This window comes from Astatotilapia calliptera, chromosome 15 (assembly GCF_964374335.1).
Source record: "Astatotilapia calliptera chromosome 15, fAstCal68.1, whole genome shotgun sequence".
Lineage (NCBI taxonomy): Eukaryota > Metazoa > Chordata > Actinopteri > Cichliformes > Cichlidae > Astatotilapia > Astatotilapia calliptera.
In genome coordinates this window covers 8,563,250-8,591,173 of record NC_137436.1, presented here as the reverse complement: position 1 = coordinate 8,591,173, position 27,924 = coordinate 8,563,250, and the positions used below count along the sequence as shown (strand labels likewise).

The window sequence follows — 27,924 nt, the reverse complement described above, 5'->3', positions numbered from 1 at the left end:
CTCATTCTATCTATAAACATGAAAACTTGCAAAGTTTTGAATAAATTGTGCCAACATTTTGTAGGGGTGTAAAGTGGGGTCATCTTAACAATCAATATAAATTTACCTTACATTCAATACGATCTTCAAGGTTAACCTAATGAATGGCTATTGACAAAAACTTAACTGTGTATTGTTAGCATATAAAAAGTACCAAAAAGTACCAATACCAGAAGTAAGAGGTCACATTTGACCTTTGATCTCTCCTTCAAGGTCAAGTGATTGTTCTGAAGGTTATAGTAATGTATATAGAGATCTTCCAAACGAATTACCTAATGCCATTGCTTGTACTGACAACATATAGGCATATAGGGAATGATATATAAGGATTCAAAACATTGCATTACTTCTTTCTGACCTCTTCTTCAAGGTCAGAAAATGTTAAAATTTCATTCAAAATTATTTTGTTGTTTTTATTGGCAACATTTCCAAAAATAAACATTTAAACAAATTTTATAAACAATGAAATGAATGCTACATATGTAGTATATTCACATAAAAAATGACAACTGTTTATTTTTAAAATTATGGTAAGTATATTAAAATGAGTTTCAAACAGGGCAAATAACGAAAACTTGCACTTTGATTTGTTTATGCTCCATAACATAGTACTCGTGTTTAAAAAGAACAAAGGCAACAAAGTTTTTTTTTAAATTTTATATACTGTACATAAGATATGCTATACAAATACTATTCCTTTCAAAGTAAAAACTGCCAGAGAATGAGCCACCTTGGTGGAGAGCTGCACTATCATTCTTGTTCTTATTGTCTTTCATTATCTTTTGCAACATCATGTAAAATGTTGCTTCTCTTTATGATGAATATGATAACTGTTTAAAAAAATAGTATTTGTAGGCTTTAGTGAAAAACAAAATCCACTCATCAACTTGTCTTTAATGATTGATCAAAATGTCAATATCTCTCCAGTTTGCAATCCAAGTCCAGCTAGAGTTTGATTTATAGCAAGGAATTTGTTCATTGGGGTTTTTGTTCATCGGCTCACCCTTAGGGTGAGCAATTTATTACAAATACTGATTTCATTTTTAAAAGATTTCTAGTCATTGTGAATTTAAAGAGGACTGTATTATCAGCTTTTGGTGAAAACAAAAAGATTAAACAAAGCTTTTCTAAAGACAGGGGGTTCGGAGAGATGTAAAGCCATTTTTCAAATTCACTGGTATGTTTTACAGCATTTGACCAATACTGAAGACACAATATGATCCTCATTTTGGATGAAAAACAACAATTTATTTTTCACTTGTCTCTTGGTGAGTTACTGGAGTTTTTTCTCAGTTTGACTTCATGTGGACATATTTTTTCTTGAGTGGAAACATGGTTTGGTTGTGTGTTAGTATCATGAGTGAGAAGTGGGAGTTTATTTACTGGATCAGTTTAAAACTATCCAGGATCCTTTTGTCTTCCATATTTATAATATATTTAACAAATCATAGGTCTGACTACAGTGTAGACTGTTAACACAGAGTTTTATTTTGTATCTAAGTTCACATCTCCTGTCAGATTTAATCAGACTACTTTGCTATATATTTCTGCTGCAGGCCTGTTGAGTTTGCTGCAGTTTACAGGTCAGTAAATAACCCATGAATATTAAGATAATTGGATTTCTCCATTAAAAAACTGCCTCAATGTTTTTAAGGTCTAGGTAAAACATTGAACATCCTTTGTGGTTTTGTTTTTCTCATATCCAGAATGTGAAAAAATTAGGCTGGTCGGACCTTTGCGTTGCTCTGGCAGAGTGGAGGTCTTCTACCAAGACAGTTGGGGAACTGTCTGTGATGATGAGTGGAGCATGGCCAATGCTGAGGTGGTGTGTCGAGAGCTAAACTGTGGGACAGCTATGGAGGCCAAAAACGATGCTTTCTTTGGACGTGGAAAGGATGAGATCTGGTTGGATGATGTACAGTGTGTTGGGAATGAGTCTTCCATCCTTCAGTGTCAGCACAAACCATTTGGGCAAAATAACTGTGGCCACAGTGAAGATGCAGGAGTGGTCTGTTCAGGTACGTCTAGATAATGTTTGACATATTTTGTTGTACATTACATGTACCCCATGCACAGGGTAAGATATGTATTCATTTATTTATTTTTGTTTATAAACACATTTTAAGAACTTTGTCAGTCTAGTATAATATAATATTCTCTTAAGCTAGTGTCGGCAGGTAGAAGCTGAGACTTCTATAAGGATGTGTCAGCTGGAGTCGCAAAGACTGCTTAAACTGTTTTGACTAAAAATTGCTGTCTTGGTCGGTTTGAATAACTCTGGGCAGACCGAATGTTGAGAAAAATCTAAGCAGAGCCTTAGTTATGGTGGGAGCAGTGATCTTCCAAGAGGAATGGCTTCAGGAAAACAAGTTGCAGCACACGTGATTGTCAAGAGAAATTGACTACCAGCTTTTGACAATTGCAGCATAAGGGAGGATTCATTGATGCAGCCCTAACTATACGATTTAGCAAAAAGGAAAGTTTTTAATCTTAAAAGTAGAGATAGTGTCTGTCTCCTGAATCCAAACTGGAACATAACATAACATAACGTAACATAACATAACGTAACATAACGTAACGTAACGTAGCGTAACGTAACGTAACGTAACGTAACGTAACGTAACGTAACGTAACGTAACCATATGTTTCGCCCCAAGAATAAAGAACTTAAGAATTTGAGCCAGTATATTAAAATGTAGTCAAATGTAATGGGAATTTCTTTATCTTTCCAGTCAACTTTAGTGACATTTCTTCAAACATTAACCCCATTCTTTTTTAATTAAAAAGGCTGCGAGTATAGAACTCTTGCTTTAAAAGTTTAATGTTGATTACAAACAATTATTTTGTGTATTTAATGTCAATTAAAAATACCAGTTTTGATGCTGGTCTTAATTAAACAGGTCCTGCCCAAATAAACCTAAAAATTATCAAAATAATATACTGGAAGACTAACTTCCCCTTAGAGAGGTATTCCCCTTAATTGGAACCAAAAACTGGAAAATATCACTTTTCATAACTTAATTCAGTTTTGCTATAAAATTAGCTATAAATGTTCTCCCTTGTCTATAGTCTTAAGGTTATTAGGAAATACATAGAGTGGATTTCATACTTTTTCACAGTGTTATTTGTCATAGACTAACCATTTAGTTTTATATATTTTATAGGACATGTGCGGCTTGTCAATGGAACTCGTTGCAATGGCAGAGTAGAAATTTACCACGAAGCTCAGTGGAAACGAGTTTGCAGTGATTTGGGCAAACAAGCAGCTCATGTTGTGTGCCAAGAAGCTGGTTGTGGCGATCCACCCACTCAGACTGAGACATTGTATTTTGGAGATGCACGTGCCCTGCCTGCAATCAAAACCATCTGCTCTGGAAATGAGACCTCTGTCTCACAGTGCTCACTTCTAAAAGTCAATGAAAGTTGTGATGATGCTACTGTTGTCTGTGGAAGTAAGTCACACGTGTGCTCACAAAACTATCAGTAATTAATTGTAAAAGTGACACTGTTAGAATCTGCCATTTCTGAAAAAACTTGCCCTTAATTTTTTTTTTTTTAAATTAACAGACAGTCAACCCATTCGGCTGGTGAATGGGACTAATCGCTGCTCTGGTAGAGTGGAAATCTACTATAGTTCACAATGGGGAACAGTCTGTGATGATAGATGGGGAATGCAAGAAGCAACTGTCGCATGTCGAGAGATGAACTGTGGGAATGCTCTCTCAGTCAAATATAAGACTTACTTTGGGAGAGGTCAAGATCAGATTTGGCTGGATAAGATGGAGTGCACTGGTCATGAGATGTTTCTTGCTGACTGCCCTCACAAAGGTTTTGGAGTATATGACTGTAACCACAGTGAATATGCTGGTCTCGTGTGCTCAGGTAAGACAGGATGTATTCTGAGTTTCAAACCTGAGTTTTAATGAAAATCCTAAAAACCCAAATTCTGCTTTGCAGAGACAGTCAGATTGATCAATGGAACTGACAGCTGTTCTGGCAGAGTGGAGGTTTTCCATGATGGCCGATGGGGGAAACTTTGTAGTAATAACTGGGGCCTTAAAGAAGCTGCAGTCCTATGTAAGGAGCTCAACTGTGGAGATCCAAAAAATTCCAAGGACATCTTTTACTTTGGTGACAGCTCACTGCAAGGGTTCACAAGTAGATGCTCTGATAATGTGAACTCTATCAGCCAGTGTCAACTGCAAGAACACAGAGGGTCATGTGAAGGTGTTTCTCTTGTATGTTCAGGTAAGAGACAAAAACTATAGATATGCTCCTCTAGTGCTTTCCAAGAATAACAAAGGTCATGTTTGCTCATTAAGAAAAGACTAGCCTATGTGCATTCTTTAGTTTTACCTTGTGATATGGCAATTATTTAATGCATGGTCACAGAGTTATTTCACTATTAAAATTACCAGCATTTAGCAAATACAACTTTAATGTGAGACAGCAGATAAATATTAACCACTTACAATGCTAAATTCTATTTCATTTGACAATGTACTAATATCAGCCAGCAAGGGTAATACAACCCCTTCGCTTTAACTACTTTTATTATCAACAAAAGTGAAAAATTGTGAAGCGGAAGGAGAAGAAAATATGTAAATGTCTACATCAATCAATCTAGGCTTAATTTTAAGCAGACTGATTATAGAATTCTGCAGACCACTTTGAGTGATAAGCATGTTGAAATTAACTCAATCAAAAGTAGCTGATTTTTTTATGCTAAATAAAACATAAAATAAAGAGCAAAAAAAAAAAGGACAGCTTCTGTTTAGACCTCAGCCACACATTAAGTCATGAGGTCATATTCACAAACCAGTAGAGTTAGCAGTCAAACATTGTCAACACACTGTTAAATTCTTTTTTTCCTTCATGACTTACTTTGTAGCATTTTTGATACATAGAAGGGGGAACACAGGAGTCCCCTTTTATATGTGCACATTTATACTAACCACCACCATTAGGTTTAATGAAATTTAGAAGAAAAAGGGGGAAAAGGCGCCAGATAATAGACATGGCCTTATCCTTTTTAATAAACAAAATATTAAAGTTATTTTAATTTTTCATTCACAAACTTAACATTTGAGAATGGAAAGAAAAAATCTTGATATTAATATTAATGTTGTTTATTTTTTGTTTATGTGTCTTCATCTTTTGCTTCTTTGTTTTCTTTTTCTCCTTGTTTTTGAAACAATGGGGAGCCAATAGAGATGAGCAAGTTTGAGATCCCAGTCGCTACCAAACTATGCTGATTTTTGGCTTTATGTCTGTGTCATAAAATGTGTGCGGCAGGCAGGAAGGAGGACCGAAATGCAGACTCCAGGATGTGAAATGTAAACTCATAAACAGCTTTATTGCTGAAAAAGGAATGGCAACCAAGTCCAGAAATAAACAAAAACAGAGTTTAACCTCTTAGGACCTGGCACCCACATACGTGGACATCAGATTTTGGGTTGTCTAGACCAAAATATTAAATTTTACTCTACAAGGGCCTGATATCCACTTACGAGGACATTATGCTGCCACTGTTCCATCAAAATTTTAAACAAATATCCTCATCCTCAGCTCTCATTTTTCTTAGGAACAAAAATCGGGTAAAAGAAAAAATCTGGTGATTCTTTGTTTTTACATTCATTGGGCCCCAATATGCCCAAATATCAAAGAGAAATTAAAAATGCATGCCGTGGAAGAGTTCGGGTCTTAGGAGGTTAAAACAAAAAATGCTGAAGTTTAGGAAAACAGAGTCCACAAAATCAAAATCCCAGCAGCAGAAGTCTAAAACAAAACCGAGGAGCTGGGTCAACCATGAATCCAAAGAGGCACTTTCTTTTCAGCTGGCGGTTGTCTGGAAGTGCTATATAAATAAATTGCTTGCTTGCTAAAGCCAAAAGAAGTTCTGGAAGCCGCAGGTGGTGGTGCAGGTGATGGATGTACGGGCTCACCAGAGGCGTCAGCGGACACAAGGAGATGTTTTTTATGTGCATTAAAGTTATATAAAAATTTAACAGTGCAAATGCAAATTCCTTGCTGACAGTTTAACCAAAAGGCATTTCCAGTGGAAATTGGCCGACATAACCATGTCTAATATCCACAAAACTTAAAAAGACGTTATACACACACAATACAGTAATATTATGTTGCAGCACAGTACGTATCACTCCGCGAGGCTCCTGCCTATGATAGCCGTAATGCTCCGACAATCCATCAAGCTTGTACTAAAACATTTGACAGATTTTCGAGCACCGTGTACCACATAAAATCGTTTCGAGGTCAGTAAACACAACCAGAATTCATACATAAGGCACATGGGATTATAGGGGGCACTGTCAACGATCCGCTTTCGCCCTTCTCATTCTCTGTCGCCGCCATGCTTTTTCCACCATGTGCATATGAAAACAAAGGCACTGCGCATGCGCGTTTTACCCATATTCTATCGCGATATTTCATTTTCTTATCGTTGCCCAACATTATACCGGTATTACTGTGAACAGTATGATATGGCCCAGCCCTAGCTGGTTGGCCTTAGAAAATCTGCTGTTCTTAAGCTCTCCAGGTTAGAACTAGCAGTCTTGGGAGAAGTTATCTCAGGAAAGCTGAACTTAGTCTTTGAGGTGGCCTGCTCATGGCTATAAGCCTCCTTGGCTACCTTAACCATCGTTGCTACAGGAGGGTCTTTAGAATTACCACTACTGGTGGTAATTAGTACTTTGCAGTCTGGTTGTGTGTCAGTCAGTTTTATGCTTGATAGGCACACGAGTACAGTCATCACCTGGCACATTAGTGAGCCCTGAGACGCAAACCTCACTGGTTTCCAGGACAGGCACAAAATTACTCTCAGAAACTTCAAGCTTGGAAACACAGGAATCCCTGAAATTACAGTCACTCTCAGAAACACAGTCACAATAACCCTCCGGTGCATATTTTACAAACTGTCCAGCACTGTTCAACCCATATGAGCTGGAGTCTGTAGGCATGCTGACTTAAAACTAGTGTTCAATGATGAGGCAGTGTTACTCACAGGACGTGGAGGCTCAGAAGAAAAAATTGTTTTTGGCTGAGACTTGGAACGGCGTGAACACCGCTTCCTCCTGGGAACTGTGCACAAGTGGCGGATGAGCTGGATGGTGCTGTTGAGGCAGAGGCGTTGACGGTGAGATCCTCCCTTTGGAGGGATGGAGGATCAAAACTAGCGGCAAGTGCTATTGCCAGGTTGGCTGGAGTCAGGAATGTACCAGGCTGCGGACCTCTTGCTGGCACTCTTCCTTCTCTCCCTCGTGGGTCGGAATGATCCACCGCCCCCGCAGAAAGATGATTTGGCATGCATACTCCTCAAAACTCCCGAACATTAAGTCTGCTGGGTCCATAGTGTGGTCATGATCTTCTGTCATAAACTGGGTGCGGCAGGCAGGAAGGGAGGACCCAAATGCAGACCCCAGGATAAGGCTGCGCTATATCATACCGTTCACAGTAATACCGGTGTAATGTTGGGCAATGATAGGAAAATGAAATATTGCGATAGAATATGGGTAAAACGAGCATGCGCAGTGGTACTATAGAGTAAACTTAAGACCAACAAAGCGGACTTAAATATAATACAAAATGACAAAAACACAAGAAAAACTCCAAACACTGGGTACATTAAACCAAGACCATGACAGTCTGTGTGATAAAAAGAAAAGAAAAGAAAAATTAATGTAATTAAAAAACAAAAGTTAGATTTAATGTATAGTAATATAATATAATAATATTTGTTACACTAATATAACAACTGATTTCCAGGTAATGCGAGATTAACCGGTGGATCCACTCATTGTGATGGAAGAGTAGAGTATTTCAATAAAGGCCAGTGGGGGACTGTGTGTGCTGAATCCTGGGACATGAATGATGCAACAGTGGTGTGCAGACAGTTGGACTGTGGGAAGCCTCATAAGCTTATTCAGCTTGGTCCTGGTACAGGAAACATCTGGACTGATCAAATTAATTGCAATGGAGAAGAGTCTACATTGACTCAGTGTCCAATAGAACCATCTCATTGCAACAACACTGTAGTGGCTGGTGTTTTCTGCACAGGTAAGAAAAACATGGAAACGCAAGTCTGAATTTTTTTTTATGCTGTGTAAAATATGAATAAAAACAGAATGTAATAATTTGGACATCTCATAAACCCATACTTGATTCACAATAGAACATAAAAATACCAAATCTGAAATTTTCTTGGGAAAACATGGAATCTGCGTCCTCCCAAATAAAGAGGAGAGGGATTTGTTATCAGCATTTAGTTCAATTTCTATTAGAAAACAAACTGCACCCTGTTTAGTTCATTATAGAATGAGCGTCAGTATCAATATGAATGCCTGAATGCATGAATGCCTATGAAACTGGCACATGTGGAAGTAGATCAAAAATGGTGAAATGTGTATATAGGTTTTACAGCAACAGGATCCTCCATTAGAGCAGCAGCCAAGGGAGATGGTCCTATAATGGCATGAATATTGTGATGCACGTATTGCCAATTTTACCTTATAAGAAGTATGGTTGAATCATTCCGGTGATGGACAGGAAACAGCAGAAACTCAGGAGGACATCTCCTAATAACTATTACCAATGCTAGTACCAATCCATGAAAAAAAAAATGACAGAAAGTAGTAGAAATGCATGGAGAGCCATAATAAATAATCTAAAGTAAATGCACATGACTTGAAAGAAGGCAAAATGACTTGACGAAAGAGATTTAGATGGCCAAACAGGGGAGGAAGTTAAAGGATGGGGAGCCCGGAAATTTCAGCAGGATTTTATTATCTAAGATGCCTAAAGTGCCCAGAAACTTGCCACCAGGTGCACAAATTGATTTTTGATCTGAGAGGGGAAAGTTTGAGATGGCTTAAGATGAGTGAAAAGCCTGGATTTGGCTAGTAGAATCAGTAAGCAGACAATTGCCAGTCGCAGAGGCTTGTTAAACTAATGGAAAAGGTTGAGGGTTTTAATTATTAGCATTAGGAACGCTGGTTTGAGCGGGGAGTCAAGAAGACCTAAGGGTACATCTTTCACCATCTTACAATGCTATGATTGCAGCCATTCCCCACCTCTCTGTGAATGGCGCTCATGGCCTTTCATCAATGGTCTTTGATCAATGATCAACGGTCTTTGATCAGTGGTTGTTGATTAATGGTCATGACAATTTGCATACTAATGATCAAGTAACTGACCTCACAACCCATTGTTCTTTCGGTTGGCTAGTTTCAGTCATTGTGCAAATGTACTGTTTATAAGGTTGGGGAAACCTGCAGTCAGCTGAGACTGAAGAAGCCCCTTCAATGAGTGACAAAACGTTTCTCCCACTGAAAATGCCACATCCAGATGAACAGAATCAACCTTTTGGCATTTACTTACCTAGATTATTGAGCATGAATCAAGATGCGAGCATCTAATAGTGTGAACGTGACAAAGACATGGACACGATTGCACGAAGGAGACTGTAAAGGAGAGGTGCAATGAGATTTAAAGTATGCAGCATGAATGCCGACCGGCCTCGAGAAGGCTGGGGAAAAGGTGATCCAACTAGACTAGTGATGTCATGAAGCGCTTGACAGCATGGAAAAGTTGGAGTGATGTGAAGGTTAGATGTAGCTGGCAGCACCTGGGAGCGGAAAGATGTGAGACCATTGGTGTTTCTTATTGAACTTATCAATAAACTTCATTACAACAGCATAGATACTGTTGAATAACTGGCTTGCAATTCAGACAATTCACCAATTGAAAACATTTTAAGCATCACAAAACATGACACAGAAGACTCAGGACGTTTGAGTAGGTAGAACCCTATGTCATCCAAAATTGGAATAACATTCCTATTACAAAAGTCTAGAAACTGGTATCCTCAGTTCCCAGATCTTTACAGACTGTTTTTAAGAGAAGAGGGGATGCACAGAATGGTAAACTTGGTGGAAAACAAACCTTTTCCAACTTTTTTGGAACATGTTGCCATAAAACTCAAAAGAAGTGAATATTTTCTAAAGTTGTACATGTTCTCAATTTAACCCTTGTATGGTGTTTGGGTCTGTGAGACCCGTGTTCAGTTTTTTTCAAAAGAAAAATTAAACAATTAATTATTTTTTCACGTGTAAATGTGTTGTGTCTTTCCACTCACTCCACTTGATTATAACTGATTTATTTATAACATTTTATATAAAAGAAAAACGAGAAGCACATTAATTCATAAATGTGATCTAACAAAGGTAAAGGGAAAAAATTAACCATGTTTGGTGTTCATATGTCTTGTAATTGGGATGAAGTAAACATCTGTTGAGTAATTTAACATAAAATTGTTTGATGGTGTTAATTTGGAAAGCCAAAACTCTAGCGGGTCCACCAGACCCATGAACACTGGCTGAGTAACAAAAATACGAACACCACACAAGGGTTAAATTCAAATAGTATACAATATACCTAAATACATCACAGTTGTTTGTTGGTCATTCTTCCATACCTGTGGCTACATATTTAGTTTATTTGCCTTCACAGAAAGCTTGGCGGTCCGCTTGGTTAACAGTACTGATGAGTGCTCTGGAAGAGTGGAGGTTCGTCATGATGACCAGTGGCACACAGTGTGTGACACGGACTGGACTCTAAGTAAAGCTGGAGCGGTGTGTGAGTCGCTGCAGTGTGGACGTGCCGTGAAAGCTCATGGTGGTGCTGTTTTTGGCCGTGGCAGTGGGTCAGTGGTGGAGGCTAGCAATTCATGTTTCGGCAATGTGACATCTCTTCAGCAATGCTCAGTCGAAGGTTTTACAAGAGCAACCTGCGGGCATGAATATGATGCTGGTGTTCTCTGTGCAGGTAAATCCTTATTATTATGTTCAAAATTCAAACATAATTTTTTACGAGATCACAAACAGTATAAATTATTGCTGTGATGTGATGTCACCAACTGTGGTGGTGGGAGGGTAACTGGTAAACTACACGCTTATTGGTTAATAATTACAAGTTGTTAGCCACTGATCATACTTTGAAACAGATAATGACTGAGATTTATGCACTTTTTTTTCTCTTTGTTCCCAAGGGGTCACCAGAGCAGATGAATCTGTATTTTTGATTTGGTACTGACTTCAAAACAGATACTCTTTCAGATTTAACCCTGCCATTTAATCTGTCTTCAAACAGGCACTGGGATTACACTCACTTTCTCTCATTTTCATGGTTTCTGTTTTTTTTCCCTAGTTTGGGTTTTTTTTTTATGGGTTTATTATTTGGTGGGTTTCTTTCTACATTTTTAGCCTTTTGTGTCTATTAGTATTTTCAAGTGCGTCCTAGTTTAGTTATTCATATTTGTAGTTCTTAGTTTCTTGTCTAATTTTTTAGACATTTCCCTGTATGTAGTCTGTCTCTTCTCCACTTGTTTCCCTTTCTGTTTGTGTGTCTAGTCTGTCTCTCTCTATTCTGTACTTCCCGTCTTATTTTGTAGTCCCTCATCATGTGTGCTGTTTTCTGTCACTCTTTGTGTCCCATTCCCCCTGTGTCAATTCAATTGTCTACAATTGTGGTCGATTGAACATATGTATTTATGGTTTTTATTTTGGAATAGGCAGAACTTACTCTCTTCCTCGCTGACTCTACATCTGTCGTTATGTCACACATTGGCTCACTATTTCTTGCACCAAAACACACCACAAGTCCCACCACTACTAAATATTACATGTTATTGTGCAGCACACAAGACCGACAGTGCACAGTGTGCTTTGAGGTAGCAGCCAAGAAAGATATAGTTTGTCTGTGAGCAGTGAGCACCCATGTGTACATGAAGCAGGCATGGAGGAGATCCAGGCCCCAAATATCTAGAGGCCCCCCAGAGCGCGAGAGCCCAAGGAAGACCATTGGAGGGGCAACTGCCCCACCCTCCTGGAAAGAACTGAGGAAAGCCCCAGATGTTGGGTCACCCAGCAGTCCTGGTGCGGAAGCCACGGGGGGCTGCAGTGATGTGCCCACGGGTTCTGCCTGAAACGCACCAACATCTGAGGGCATCAGCCACCGACAGGGAGCTTTGTGGGGGTGATAGGTCCCCACATCTGGGGGGGCCTGAGATATGTCCAGAGAGGTGGAGTCTAAGACCTGACATATAGACACAGACAAACAGGCACACACAGACACAAACATGCATTCCCACCCTCATGCAAACATATACAAATAATTGGCACTCACCCAATGTGGTGTAACGTTTGACCCGTTATGCATACACTGGACACGACTGTGATGACAGCAATACTTTTATTTACAACTGTGGTTTTCACTTTTCACTGGGACACAGACACCCCTTGCCTCTAGAGGGGTAATTTGCCCCTAGACCCAAGAGATGTTACCCTTTTTCCAGGGAGGTGCAGGGAGGCCCAGCATCCCTAGACCCCAATCAGATGGCTAACTCCTCCTCCCAGCCCCCTGCCCTGAGGAGGCACAGAGAACAGCGGTATGAAGACCCCATACCTTTTTCCACACGCTCATATGTGGTGCTGCTGCGTGCTGTTCTAAAGTGCATTTAAAACACGGGAGGGCCATGGTGCTTTCTGCCAGAGAGCAGCAGATGTCAGCACGGCCCCTCACGAGAAGCTATTGAGTTCTTAATAAACTGCTTAATGGGATCTATTTGACAGCTTGTAATTTATATTGTTAATGCTTGAATGTTTTTCCTCAGTTAAATCAGCAGTAAATGGACCTGAGCTTTAGCACCAAAATTTCCTGGTTACATTTGGTGAAAGACTGTGTTTTGGGTTAAAATACACCTGTTGCTGAAGTTAACCACATTCTAAAGTTTCTTGGACATACGAACTATCCAGTATGAGCTATTGTCTGAAAAGGGGGACAGCCATTAACATCTTTTGGTTGCATTTCAGATAATGATGGACACTCATCAGCATACAGCATGTTGAAGATATCCTTAAAAATCTGATAATACTGGATTTAAAAAAGAGTAAGAGATTGAAATATTCATTGCTAATACTTTAACGTGTGCCCTCAGGTAAACCACCAATAAGGCTTGTGAACGGCATTGACCGATGCTCTGGCCGAGTGGAGATTCTGCATGACGGCCGGTGGGGAACAGTGTGTGATGATGACTGGGACTTCAGAGAGGCTGAGGTGGTGTGCAGAGCCATGGACTGTGGAACACCTCAGAGAGCAAAATCTAAGGCCTTCTTTGGTGAAGGCCAAGGAGTGATCTGGTATTCTTCTGTCAACTGTTTGGGTAATGAGACGTCCCTTGGGCACTGCAGGTATCGCCCCTCTGGAAGATTTTCGTGCAGACACAGGGAAGATGCAGGAGTGATTTGTTCAGGTAAAAACTATTTTGTCATTAAATATTGTGTCTTTTTTTAATGTTTAGATATGACTTCCAGAGGTTGTTGTTTAAAGCCATCTTTATTATATGTGGCTGCACCTCTCGGCTGCAACCACACTTACACCAACTTACAACACTGATTCCCCATGTTTTAACACAGATGCATTGCAGATGCCGTGCAGGTACATCTGCACAGCATCACAGTCCACGGCCCACCACAATTTATATCACAGTTATTTCCATGACATCAGTGAGAATATTGTATGGATTTCAATTAATGCAATTTTCAGGCACCAACTAATTGCTGATTTTGTCCTCTTTGCTTTGTAGCTACCATTCGACTCATCAATGGGACTGACATGTGCTCAGGAAGGGTGGAGGTCCACTATGGTGAACACTGGTCACCAGCATTTAATATTAACTGGGGAATGAATGAAGCCACAGTGGTGTGCAGAGAGATAAATTGTGGAGATCCTGTCAAGATTTCAAGGCCATTTGGTCAAGGTGAAGATTTGAGAGGACATGAGATCCACTGTAATGGTAGAGAGAGCTCTGTCACACAGTGCACATTTAGGAACTATACCAGATCTATCACCGAAGGTATTGAAGAGGCCTCTGTGGTATGCTCGGGTAAGACTTGATGTTATATTTCAAAAAGAAAATGAATCCATGAAGTTCTTTATCAAACAGATCAAGTATGATTTTTTCCAATTAAAATGTTGATGCAAACCATCAGATCAATATTTTTGTATTCTAAACACGTGTTAATCAGGTACAACCCGAGTTATAAATTATGTCACTATCTTCACATATGTGTGCTATAGCAGTGCATATACAGAGAGAAGACCAATAGGATTAGGCCAGCCAAAGCACACACAGACTATTCACGAACACACAAAAGAATTGGACCATATAAGATGCTATAAATAGGCTGTGCTTCAGTGCTGCACATGTTTCAGTCAGCTAGCTGGCCACTACGATTTAGCATGAAGCTGCATCTTTGAACCTTTGTTTTTATATTGTTTTCCTCTCTTCGTCACCGTTCCTTTACACAATTTTGCTATTGAATTGCTCTAAATTATTATTACACATAATTAATCCCTTTACTCATTGAGGTCAACTTGACCTTTTTGATACCTGTAAATGGACAGTCTACTTCTAGGTAGAACAAATGCAATATGGCAAATTATTTTATGCCTAACAAGTGATTTCACCATTACCAGCATTTAGCAAACACAATGTGAGACAACAGATGAATATTAACCAATTACAATGGCAAATGCTATTGATCTGATGATGCACTGATCACCCAGTGAGGGTAATATAGCCAAGGGTCAGCAACATTGAAACTATGAAGAGAGCAATTTCTGAGTCATTTTTGATGCTGTAAAACATATTCCATCTGTATGATGCAGAAATCATAGCTGATTAAGTCTAAAATGGTCTGTTGGTGATATGATTCATTTGTATTTTTTCTTTGCATTTTTCTTTGTATTTATAGATTTATGTTAGATTTATATAACAACTCTGCTTTCCAGGTAATGTGAGATTAGCCGGTGGATCCACTCGTTGTGATGGAAGAGTAGAGTATTTCAATAAAGGCCAGTGGGGGACTGTGTGTGCTGAATCCTGGGACATGAATGATGCAACAGTGGTGTGCAGACAGTTGGACTGTGGGAGGCCCCATAAGCTTCTTCAGCTTGGCCCTGGTACAGGACAGACCTGGACAGATCAAATTGAATGCAATGGAAAAGAGTCTACATTGAATCAGTGTCAACAAAGACCATATCCATATCCAGACAGGACTTGCAACAACACTGTAGTGGCTGGTGTTTTCTGCACAGGTAAGAAAAACATACAAACCCAGTTCCAAAAACAAAACGTTTGGATCTTTTTAAAAATGTAAGTAAAGAATAAATGCAAAGATTTCCAAATCCATATTTGATTCACAATAGAACATCAAAAAGAATTTAACATCATCAAAAAGTGAAATTCTTTTTGGAAAACAAGCTGTGTCCTGTGAAGTAAAGAGGTGAGGGACCACACTGCTTATCAGTGTTTAGTTCAAGCAACAGCATCAGTATGAGGATGCATTAATGCCCATGAAACTGCCAGCTTGAAAATCTGGCAAAACACCAAAAATGCTGAAATCCAGATACAAGTTTGAGAGAAACAGATGCTTCCAGCAAGAGGACATCTGTTTCCATGTATATTTCAGTGAGACAGTGCTAAACACCATACTACAGCTAATGTAGTATGCTATTCTTTTGCAAATAAGCTTCATTGCTTCCTTCTTCTTCGTTCCTTCATTTCTCTCCCAGAAGGCCAGCAACTGGTCTTCCTAGTTTGCAAATGTTTACAGACCGTTCATAGAAGACATGGCCTTGTTCCAACTTGCTCTAGAGTTGTAGTCAAATTTAAAATACACTTGGAATTTCTTAAAAATGAGAACTGGTTGCATTTTGAGCCCCTCCAGCATCAGCAGTAATAATGGTAAATAAATAGTCTTTTCAGTTCAGCTTTCTGTTGCTGAGATCAGCCAGAAACCCAGCCAGTTCTCCACACATTTGGGCACACACTCCCCTGCTCTGTACTATCCTGCTGTACCCTGGCTCTGCATCCCACAGGTGATATGTGGCTACAGGACCCTATATATTTATTTGTCAATCACATCTAGCTAGCTCTGTCTTAATTTAGCTTTCACGACAAAAAGTGTGTAAACAATCATGTTTTTAGACAAACCAGGTGCAGCAGTTGTGATTTTACATTAATTTCTATATGGTCAAAGTGACATCCTCAGCGGTTCCAGGTACTATTAGTACTTTTATTTGACATACTCCAAGTTCTCTACTAATAAAAATGTTTAGATTATAAGTTGTGATGTTAAAATTGTGCATTTTCTCAGGCTAAACATTTGATATTTTGAAGATTGTATTGTGAATAAAATATGAATTAATCACTGAATTCTGTTTTTACATAAATGTTTACAGAATTTTTATATGAAAAATGCCAAAGAGTAATATTGGCAGCTTAAATGTTCTTTATCATTTAAAAAAAAAGTTTAATATTGTCTTCTGAGTTTAACCGGTGTACAATATACCTAAATACATCACAGTTGTTTGTTGGTCATTCTTCCATACCTGTGGCTACATATTTAGTTTATTTGCCTTCACAGAAAGCTTGGCGGTGCACTTGGTTAACAGTACTGATGAGTGCTCTGGAAGAGTGGAGGTTCGTCATGATGACCAGTGGCACACAGTGTGTGACACGGACTGGACTCTAAGTAAAGCTGGAGTAGTGTGTGAGTCGCTGCAGTGTGGACGTGCCGTGAAAGCTCATGGTGGTGCTGTTTTTGGCCGTGGCAGTGGGTCAGTGGTGGAGGCTAGCAATTCATGTTTCGGCAATGTGACATCTCTTCAGCAATGCTCAGTCGAAGGTTTTACAAGAGCAACCTGCGGGCATGAATATGATGCTGGTGTTCTCTGTGCAGGTAAATCCTTATTATTATGTTCAAAATTCAAACATAATTTTTTACGAGATCACAAACAGTATAAATTATTGCTGTGATGTGATGTCACCAACTGTGGTGGTGGTGGGAGGGTAACTGGCAAACTACACGCTTATTGGTTAATAATTACAAGTTGTTAGCCACTGATCATACTTTGAAACAGATAATGACTGAGATTTATGCACTTAATTTTTTTTCTCTTTTTTCCCAAGGGGTCACCAGAGCAGATGAATCTGTATTTTTGATTTGGTACTGACTTCAAAACAGATATTCTTTCACATTTAACCCTGCCATTTAATCTGTCTTCAAACAGGCACTGGGATTACACTCACCTTCTCTCATTTTCATGGTTTCTGTTTTTTTTCCCTAGTTTGGGTTTTTTTTTTATGGGTTTATTATTTGGTGGGTTTCTTTCTACATTTTTAGCCTTTTGTGTCTATTAGTATTTTCAAGTGCGTCCTAGTTTAGTTATTCATATTTGTAGTTCTTAGTTCCTTGTCTAATTTTTTAGACATTTCCCTGTATGTAGTCTGTCTCTTCTCCATTTGTTTCCCTTTTTGTCTGTGTGTCTAAACTGTCTCTCTCTATTCTGTACTTCCCGTCTTATTTTGTAGTCCCTCATCATGTGTGCTGTTTTCTGTCACTCTTTGTGTCCCCTTCCCCCTGTGTAAATTCAATTGTCTACGATTGTGGTCGATTGAACATATGCATTTATGTTTTTTATTTTGGAATAGGCAGAACTTGCTCTCTTCCTCGCTGACTCTACATCTGTCGTTATGTCACACATTGGCTCACTATTTCTTGTACCAAAACACACCACAAGTTCCACCACTACTAAATATTACATGTTATTGTGCAGCACACAAGACCGACAGTGCACAATGTGCTTTGAGGTAGCCAAGACAGATACAGGGAGTGCAGAATTATTAGGCAAGTTGTATTTCTGAGGAATAATTCTATTATTGAACAACAACCATGTTCTCAATGAACCCAAAAAACTCATTAATATCAAAGCTGAATGTTTTTGGAAGTCGTTTTTTGTTTGTTTTTAGTTTTAGCTATTTTAGGGGGATATCTGTGTGTGCAGGTGACTACAGCAGCAACGACAGCCTCCCAGACACTGTTCAGAGAGGTGTACTGTTTTCCCTCCTTGTAAATCTCACATTTGATGATGGACCACAGGTTCTCAATGGGGTTCAGATCAGGTGAACAAGGAGGCCATGTCATTAGTTTTTCTTCTTTTATACCCTTTCTTGCCAGCCACGCTGTGGAGTACTTGGACGCGTGTGATGGAGCATTGTCCTGCATGAAAATCATGTTTTTCTTGAAGGATGCAGACTTCTTCCTGTACCACTGCTTGAAGAAGGTGTCTTCCAGAAACTGGCAGTAGGACTGGGAGTTGAGCTTGACTCCATCCTCAACCCGAAAAGGCCCCACAAGCTCATCTTTGATGATACCAGCCCAAACCAGTACTCCACCTCCACCTTGCTGGCGTCTGAGTTGGACTGGAGCTCTCTGCCCTTTACCAATCCAGCCACGGGCCCATCCATCTGGCCCATCAAGACTCACTCTCATTTCATCAGTCCATAAAACCTTAGAAAAACCAGTCTTGAGATATTTCTTGGCCCAGTCTTGACGTTTCAGCTTGTGTGTCTTGTTCAGTGGTGGTCGTCTTTCAGCCTTTCTTACCTTGGCCATGTCTCTGAGTATTGCACACCTTGTGCTTTTGGGCACTCCAGTGATGTTGCAGCTCTGAAATATGGCCAAACTGGTGGCAAGTGGCATCTTGGCAGCTGCACGCTTGACTTTTCTCAGTTCATGGGCAGTTATTTTGCGCCTTGGTTTTTCCACACGCTTCTGGCGACCTTGTTGACTATTTTGAATGAAACGCTTGATTGTTCGATGATCACGCTTCAGAAGCTTTGCAATTTTGAGACTGCTGCATCCCTCTGCAAGATATCTCACTATTTTTGACTTTTCTGAGCCTGTCAAGTCCTTCTTTTGACCCATTTTGCCAAAGGAAAGGACGTTGCCTAATAATTATGCACACCTGATATAGGGTGTTGATGTCATTAGACCACACCCCTTCTCATTACAGAGTTGCACATCACCTAATATGCTTAATTGGTAGTAGGCTTTCGAGCCTATACAGCTTGGAGTAAGACAACATGCATGAAGAGGATGATGTGGACAAAATACTCATTTGCCTAATAATTCTGCACTCCCTGTATAGTTTGTCTGTGAGCACCCGTGTGCAATGTTCCCTCTAATTTTTCATGTGTCTGAACGAACACACAAACTCCCTGAGCAGTCCCTTGGACCACTGTGAGCAACAGCAGACGTGAGCACTGTGGTCACGGCAGCATCGAATCCATCCAAGTTACATGGTTTATTAAAATAATCAAATTACAGCATTTACATTTATGTTAGACTACTTTTAATTAAGTGCTTTATCCCACTTACAATGAAAATTAAAAAAAAATTTCTTGTTCGTGACCCACTCCAAAAAATAATTTCTGTCCACTATGAGATAAAGGAGAACAACAGCCTGATACCTGCAGGCCTGACAACAGGAGATGTATCACTCCTGTAACACCTGTAACATTCAAAAGTCGCCTCATTGTTCTGACACACACAACAAAACTATTGACTACACTACACACTAACTACACAAGATTTGCGCTAAAGGTTGCAAATCTCTCACATCTCAACACCGCTGTCACTCCTAAAACTTCTTCCTGTTTCTTAACAACTAAATGCCATGTTTTGATTGGGTGCCATGGTACATTTTTCGACCAATGGGAAAGGGTGGGGTGTTTTGGTTTCGTCTTTGCTCACAGGCTTTCGAGCGTTTTCCTTATAAAACGCAGTTTTTACTGTTTCTTTCCGCAGTAAATATAAACAACGACAGTATTCAGGAAGAAAACCAAATAGTGCAAATATTTTTATCATAACTCTGGTTTTACGTGGCTTATCAACACAATTTAAAAACTGGTATAAAGTCCACACTTTTTCCGTTAATTGTTCCGTCTGTCCTGCTCACATCTCCGATGGTTGTACACGTTGTCATTACTCCGCTTTGCTCGCTAAAACACCGGTGTCGGCACATATTTTCTTTAATTTCAATTCAGGTTAGAATTTTTCTTGTGTGCGCAAAGCAGATTTTCTGTGCGCAGAGACCGTCCCAACAGTGCGCAATTGCGCACGTGCGCAGCTTAGAGGGAACATTGCCCATGTGTACATGAAGCAGGCATGGAGGAGATCCAGGCCCCAAATATCTAGAGGCCCCCCACAGCCCGAGAACCCAAGGAGGACCATCGGAGGGGCAACCGCCCCACCCTCTGAAAGAACTGAAGAAAGCCCCAGATGTTGGGTCACCCAGCAGTCCTGGTGCGGAATCCACAGGGGGCTGCAGTGATGTGCCCACGGGTTCAGAACCCGCGCCAGAACGAACCGAACCCTGGGCCAACGGTCCGAGGGCCCCCCACCCGCCGAAGGGACCCTAACGAGCCATGAGCGGCAGGCCCTGCCAAGCAGCCACCAGGAATGAGCCGGTACATACCTGAGCGCCCAGCCCTGGACACCGAGAACCTGCCTGAAACGCACCAACATCTGAGGGCATCAGCCACCGACAGGGAGCGTTGTGGGGGTGATAGGTCCCCACACCTGGGGGGGCCTGAGATATGTCCAGAGAGGTGGAGTCTAAGACCTGACATATAGACACAGACAAACAGGCACACACAGACACAAACATGCATTCCCACCCTCATGCAAACATATTTTAATTGGCACTCGCCCAATGTGGTGTAACGTTTGACCCATTATGCATACACTGGACACGACTGTGATGACAGCAATACTTTTATTTACAACTGTGGTTTTCGCTTTTCACTGGGACACAGACACTTCCTCTCTCTACTGTCAGGTCCGCTCTCCTCCTCCTCCGACTGTCACTGTGAACATATAAAGAGTCACAACCACATTCATATCCCAGCACACCTGTTCACCCTGCCCCTGCGCCACCCCAGGAGCTCACTGCGTCACCCCTACTCTGCAGCCGGCCAGAGATCACACCCACGCCACAGTGGAGACAAACAGAAATGGACACTGTACACACACTCACACTCCCCAAGCATACTCTATACCCCAGGTCCAGGTACCCTTGCATCTAGAGGGGTAATTTGCCCCTAGACCCAAGAGATGTTACCCTTTTTCCAGGGAGGTGCAGGGAGGCCCAGCATCCCTAGACCCCAATCAGATGGCCAACTCCTCCTCCTAGCCCCCTGCCCCGAGGAGGTACAGAGAACAGCGGTGTGAAGACCCCATACCTTTCTCCACACGCTCATATGTGGTGCTGCTGCGTGCTGTTCTAAATAGCATTTAAAACACGGGAGGGCCATGGTGCTTTCTGCCAGAGAGCAGCAGGTGTCAGCACGGCCCCTCATGAGCTATTGAGTTCTTAATAAACTGCTTAATGGGATCTATTTGACAGCTTGTAATTTTTATTGTTAATGCTTGAATGTTTTTCCTCAGTTAAATCAACAGTAAATGGACCTGAGCTTTAGCACCAAAATTTCCTGGTTACATTTGGTGAAAGACTGTGTTTTGGGTTAAAATACACCTGTTGCTGAAGTTAACCACATTTTAAAGTTTCTTGGACATACGAACTGTCCAGTATGAGCTATTGTCTGAAAAGGGGGACAGCCATTAGCCTCTTTTGGTTGCATTTCAGATAATGATGGACACTCATCAGCATGTTGAAGATATCCTTAAAAATCTGATAATACTGGATTTAAAAAAGAGTAAGAGATTGAAATATTCATTGCTAATACTTTAACGTGTGCCCTCAGGTAAACCACCAATAAGGCTTGTGAACGGCATTGACCGATGCTCTGGCCGAGTGGAGATTCTGCATGACGGCCGGTGGGGAACAGTGTGTGATGATGACTGGGACTTCAGAGAGGCTGAGGTGGTGTGCAGAGCCATGGACTGTGGAACACCTCAGAGAGCAAAATCTAAGGCCTTCTTTGGTGAAGGCCAAGGAGTGATCTGGTATTCTTCTGTCAACTGTTTGGGTAATGAGACGTCCCTTGGGCACTGCAGGTATCGCCCCTCTGGAAGATTTTCGTGCAGACACAGGGAAGATGCAGGAGTGATTTGTTCAGGTAAAAACTATTTTGTCATTAAATATTGTGTCTTTTTTTAATGTTTAGAGGTCGTTGTTTAAAGCCATCTTTATTATATGTGGCTGCAGCTCTCGGCTGCAACCACACTTACACCAACTTACAACACTGATTCCCCATGTTTTAACACAGATGCATTGCAGATGCCGTGCAGGTACATCTGCACAGCATCACAGTCCACGGCCCACCACAATTTATATCACAGTTATTTCCATGACATCAGTGAGAATATTGTATGGATTTCAATTAATGCAATTTTCAGGCACCAACTAATTGCTGATTTTGTCCTCTTTGCTTTGTAGCTACCATTCGACTCATCAATGGGACTGACATGTGCTCAGGAAGGGTGGAGGTCCACTATGGTGAACACTGGTCACCAGCATTTAATATTAACTGGGGAATGAATGAAGCCACAGTGGTGTGCAGAGAGATAAATTGTGGAGATCCTGTCAAGATTTCAAGGTCATTTGGTCAAGGTGAAGATCTGAGAGGACATGAGATCCACTGTAATGGTAGAGAGAGCTCTGTCACACAGTGCACATTTAGGAACTATACCAGATCTATCACCGAAGGTATTGAAGAGGCCTCTGTGGTATGCTCAGGTAAGACTTGATGTTATATTTCAAAAAGAAAATGAATCCATGAAGTTCTTTATCAAACAGATCAAGTATGATTTTTTCCATTTAAAATGTTGATGTAAACCATCAGATCAATATTTTTGTATTCTAAACACGTGTTAATCAGGTACAACCCGAGTTATAAATTATGTCACTATCTTCACATATGTGTGCTATAGCAGTGCATATACAGAGAGAAGACCAATAGGATTAGGCCAGCCAAAGCACACACAGACTATTCACGAACACACAAAAGAATTGGACCATATAAGATGCTGTAAATAGGCTGTGCTTCAGTGCTGCACATGTTTCAGTCAGCTAGCTGGCCACTACGATTTAGCATGAAGCTGCATCTTTGAACCTTTGTTTTTATATTGTTTTCCTCTCTTCGTCACCGTTCCTTTACACAATTTTGCTATTGAATTGCTCTAAATTATTATTACACATAATTAATCCCTTTACTCATTGAGGTCAACTTGACCTTTTTGATACCTGTAAATGGACAGTCTACTTCTAGGTAGAACAAATGCAATATGGCAAATTATTTTATGCCTAACAAGTGATTTCACCATTACCAGCATTTAGCAAACACAATATGAGACAACAGATGAATATTAACCACTTACAATGGTAAATGCTATTGATCTGATGATGCACTGATCACCCAGTGAGGGTAATATAGCCAAGGGTCAGCAACATTGAAACTATGAAGAGAGCAATTTCTGAGTCATTTTTGATGCTGTAAAACATATTCCATCTGTATGATGCAGAAATCATAGCTGATTAAGTCTAAAATGGTCTGTTGGTGATATGATTCATTTGTATTTTTTCTTTGCATTTTTCTTTGTATTTATAGATTTATGTTAGATTTATATAACAACTCTGCTTTCCAGGTAATGTGAGATTAGCCGGTGGATCCACTCGTTGTGATGGAAGAGTAGAGTATTTCAATAAAGGCCAGTGGGGGACTGTGTGTGCTGAATCCTGGGACATGAATGATGCAACAGTGGTGTGCAGACAGTTGGACTGTGGGAGGCCCCATAAGCTTCTTCAGCTTGGCCCTGGTACAGGACAGACCTGGACAGATCAAATTGAATGCAATGGAAAAGAGTCTACATTGAATCAGTGTCAACAAAGACCATATCCATATCCAGACAGGACTTGCAACAACATTGTAGTGGCTGGTGTTTTCTGCACAGGTAAGAAAAACATACAAACCCAGTTCCAAAAACAAAACGTTTGGATCTTTTTAAAAATGTAAGTAAAGAATAAATGCAAAGATTTCCAAATCCATATTTGATTCACAATAGAACATTAAAAAGAATTTAACATCATCAAAAAGTGAAATTCTTTTTGGAAAACAAGCTGTGTCCTGTGAAGTAAAGAGGTGAGGGACCACACTGCTTATCAGTGTTTAGTTCAAGCAACAGCATCAGTATGAGGGTGCATTAATGCCCATGAAACTGCCAGCTTGAAAATCTGGCAAAACACCAAAAATGCTGAAATCCAGATACAAGTTTGAGAGAAACAGATGCTTCCAGCAAGAGGACATCTGTTTCCATGTATATTTCAGTGAGACAGTGCTAAACACCATACTACAGCTAATGTAGTATGCTATTCTTTTGCACATAAGCTTCATTGCTTCCTTCTTCTTCATTCCTTCATTTCTCTCCCAGAAGTCCAGCAACTGGTCTTCCTAGTTTGCAAATGTTTACAGACCGTTCATAGAAGACATGGCCTTGTTCCAACTTGCTCTAGAGTTGTAGTCAAATTTAAAATACACTTGGAATTTCTTAAAATGAGAACTGGTTGCAGGGGTCATTTTGAGCCCCTCCAGCATCAGCAGTAATAATGGTAAATAAATAGTCTTTTCAGTTCAGCTTTCTGTTGCTGAGATCAGCCAGAAACCCAGCCAGTTCTCCACACATTTGGGCACACACTCCCCTGCTATGTACTATCCTGCTGTACCCTGGCTCTGCATCCCACAGGTGATATGTGGCTACAGGACCCTATATATTTATTTGTCAATCACATCTAGCTAGCTCTGTCTTAATTTTGAGCAGCTTTCATGACAAAAAGTGTGTAAACAATCGTGTTGTTAGACAAACCAGGTGCAGCAGTTGTGATTTTACATTAATTTCTATATGGTCAAAGTGACATCCTCAGCGGTTCCAGGTACTATTAGTACTTTTATTTGACATACTCCAAATTCTATACTAATAATAATTTAGATTACAACTTGTGATGTCAAAATTGTACATTTTCTCAGGCTGAATATTTGATATTTTCAAGATTGTATTGTGAATAAAATATGAATTAATCACTGAATTCTGTTTTTACATAAATGTTTACAGAATTTTTATATGAAAAATGCCAAAGAGTAATATTGGCAGCTTAAATGTTCTTTATCATTTAAAAAAAAAAGTTTAATATTGTCTTCTGAGTTTAACCGGTGTACAATATACCTAAATACATCACAGTTGTTTGTTGGTCATTCTTCCATACCTGTGGCTACATATTTAGTTTATTTGCCTTCACAGAAAGCTTGGCGGTGCGCTTGGTTAACAGTAATGATGAGTGCTCTGGAAGAGTGGAGGTTCGTCATGATGACCAGTGGCACACAGTGTGTGACACGGACTGGACTCTAAGTAAAGCTGGAGCGGTGTGTGAGTCGCTGCAGTGTGGACGTGCCGTGAAAGCTCATGGTGGTGCTGTTTTTGGCCGTGGCAGTGGGTCAGTGGTGGAGGCTAGCAATTCATGTTTCGGCAATGTGACATCTCTTCAGCAATGCTCAGTCGAAGGTTTTACAAGAGCAACCTGCGGGCATGAATATGATGCTGGTGTTCTCTGTGCAGGTAAATCCTTATTATTATGTTCAAAATTCAAACATAATTTTTTACGAGATCACAAACAGTATAAATTATTGCTGTGATGTGATGTCACCAACTGTGGTGGTGGTGGGAGGGTAACTGGTAAACTACACGCTTATTGGTTAATAATTACAAGTTGTTAGCCACTGATCATACTTTGAAACAGATAATGACTGAGATTTATGCACTTTTTTTTCTCTTTTTTCCCAAGGGGTCACCAGAGCAGATGAATCTGTATTTTTGATTTGGTACTGACTTCAAAACAGATACTCTTTCACATTTAACCCTGCCATTTAATCTGTCTTCAAAAGGGCACTGGGATTACACTCACCTTCTCTCATTTTCATGGTTTCTGTTTTTTCCTCTAGTTTTTTTTTTTTTTTTTTGTGGGTTTATTATTTGGTGGGTTTCTTTCTACATTTTTAGCCTTTTGTGTCTATTAGTATTTTCTTTTTTTTTCTTTTTTTTTGTCCCGTTTGGATCTTTAGCCATCAGAATTGTTTTCTTAAGGCCAAGAAAGATGCCAAGCGGATTTATTTTACCAAGTGGATCATCATGGCCTTGCCATATTGGTCCATTTGATTGACCTTTATTATAATTATGTATTTATTTTATTTTATTTTCGGTTGCTACAAACGGGACAGACATGACTGGGGGATAGGACAGGGAGAAAGAATGAAAGAAAGAGAGGGAGAGAAAGAAAGAAAAACAGAGGGGAGAAGAGACAGTGAGGAAGGGGGGAAGAAAGAAAGAAAAACAAACAAAACATCTGGATCACCTGTATGGAGAAAAAAAAACAGATGAGAAAACAAACAAAAAAGAGCAAAATAATAAATACAGCACCATCACAATAAACTAGCTAGCAGTAGATAACAGTAGATACTAAATATTAAACGATATTGTGCAGCACACAAGATAGACAGCGCACAATGTGGTTTGAGGCAGCAGCCAAGAAAGGTGTAGTCCGCGTCTTTGAACACCTGTGTGCACACATGTGTGCACACCTGTGTGGATCAGCATGCTTGTATTCCAAAGGTTTCTCCATGTAATGGTCTGCTAGGGAGTGTGGGGAGCCATAGCCCCGTCCACAAGGGCATCATGAAGCAGGTATGGAGGAGATCCAGGCCCCAGACATCCAGAGGCCCCAGAGTACGAGGACCCGAGGAGGACCACCAAAGGGGGGAACCATGCCACCCTCCTGGGAAGAGCTGAGTAGAGCCCCAAACGAGAGGTCACCCAGCAGCTATGGAGCAGAGGCCAGAGGGGGTTGCAGTGGCGTGCCCGCGGGCTCTGTCAGCCAGCTTTGCCAGAGAGGACCGAGCTTCAGGCCCTGAGGCCAGAAGCCTGAGGGCACACCACCCCCCGGAAGGGGCCCAGCCGGGCCACAGGCGCCAGGCCCCGCCAATCGGCCACCAGGAGTGAGCCGTTACATACATGAGCGCCCAGCCCCAGACGACAAGGACCACCAACACACCAACGTCTGAGGGCATCAGCCACCGGCAGGGAGTGTGGTGAGGGGAGATAGGCCTCCGTTCTTTGGAGGGCCTGAGATGTACCCAGAGAGGTTGAGTCTAAGACCCAACCTGACATATAGACACAGACGAACAGGCGCACGTGGACACAAACGTGCATTCCCACCCCCATATACACAACCAAATACTCGGCACTCACCCAACGTGTAGACAGACACAAATAGACACTGCACAGACAGTCACACTCCCCAAACATGCTTTTTCTGCATCTAAAGAAAATATTATGGTTTCAATGTTTTTACTGCATGAGTAGTCTACGTGTCTAAGTAATCTACGTGTATTTGTTGATGAGTGCCTACCTTTTATGAAACCAGTTTGGTCCGGATGAATTAAAAGGGGGGTTATTTTCTCTAATTTTTTTGAGAGAGCTTAGCACATTATTTTAAGGTCTACATTAATAAGGGATATTGGACGATAGCTTGAAGGAAATACAGGGTCTTTGCCTGGTTTTAGTAAGAGACTGATATTTGCAGAGTTCATATTTGGTGGTAGTCTACCATTTTCTTTGATTTCCTGCAACATCCTGTGAAAAACTGGTGCCAGAATCGTCCAGAATTCTTTGTAAAAATCTGTTGGAAAGCTGTCTTGACCTGGAGCCTTATTATTGAGCATACTTATCAGAGCTTCCTGGAGTTCACCTGGCGTCAGTGGCGAATCCAGTGCCATTGCTTGGGTGTCTAATAATTTTGGAAGATGTAATTAATTAATTATGTTGTCGAGAAATTGATCAATTTCGTTTTTAGATGGGTTTATTTGTGGTGTATATAAAGTTTCATAGAAATCCCTAAAAATTTTGTTCATTTTTTAAGATCATATATTGTATTCCCAGATACATCTTTAACAGCACA

General features: G+C 40.5%; 1 protein-coding gene across 2 annotated transcripts in view; it reads left to right on the top strand.

Annotated features, from left to right (window-relative positions):
* Positions 1-1,041: 1,041 nt before the first annotated feature.
* Positions 1,042-27,924, top strand: part of LOC113037269 (scavenger receptor cysteine-rich domain-containing protein DMBT1-like) — a 50,940-nt gene continuing 24,057 nt past the window's right edge. Inside the window, exons 1-16 of one of the 2 annotated variants that reach the window (XM_080290216.1) lie at positions 1,042-1,307; positions 1,596-1,622; positions 1,746-2,057; positions 3,204-3,491; positions 3,607-3,921; positions 3,997-4,287; positions 7,822-8,112; positions 10,564-10,878; positions 13,049-13,363; positions 13,697-13,996; positions 14,905-15,210; positions 16,542-16,856; positions 21,725-22,039; positions 22,360-22,659; positions 23,568-23,873; positions 25,215-25,529. In XM_080290216.1, coding sequence (XP_080146342.1) covers positions 1,256-1,307; positions 1,596-1,622; positions 1,746-2,057; positions 3,204-3,491; positions 3,607-3,921; positions 3,997-4,287; positions 7,822-8,112; positions 10,564-10,878; positions 13,049-13,363; positions 13,697-13,996; positions 14,905-15,210; positions 16,542-16,856; positions 21,725-22,039; positions 22,360-22,659; positions 23,568-23,873; positions 25,215-25,529 — 4,363 coding nt within the window. In that variant the 5' untranslated portion in view covers positions 1,042-1,255. The remainder of the gene's footprint in view (positions 1,308-1,595; positions 1,623-1,745; positions 2,058-3,203; positions 3,492-3,606; positions 3,922-3,996; positions 4,288-7,821; positions 8,113-10,563; positions 10,879-13,048; positions 13,364-13,696; positions 13,997-14,904; positions 15,211-16,541; positions 16,857-21,724; positions 22,040-22,359; positions 22,660-23,567; positions 23,874-25,214; positions 25,530-27,924) is intronic. The other variant, XM_080290217.1, reaches the window with a different exon arrangement.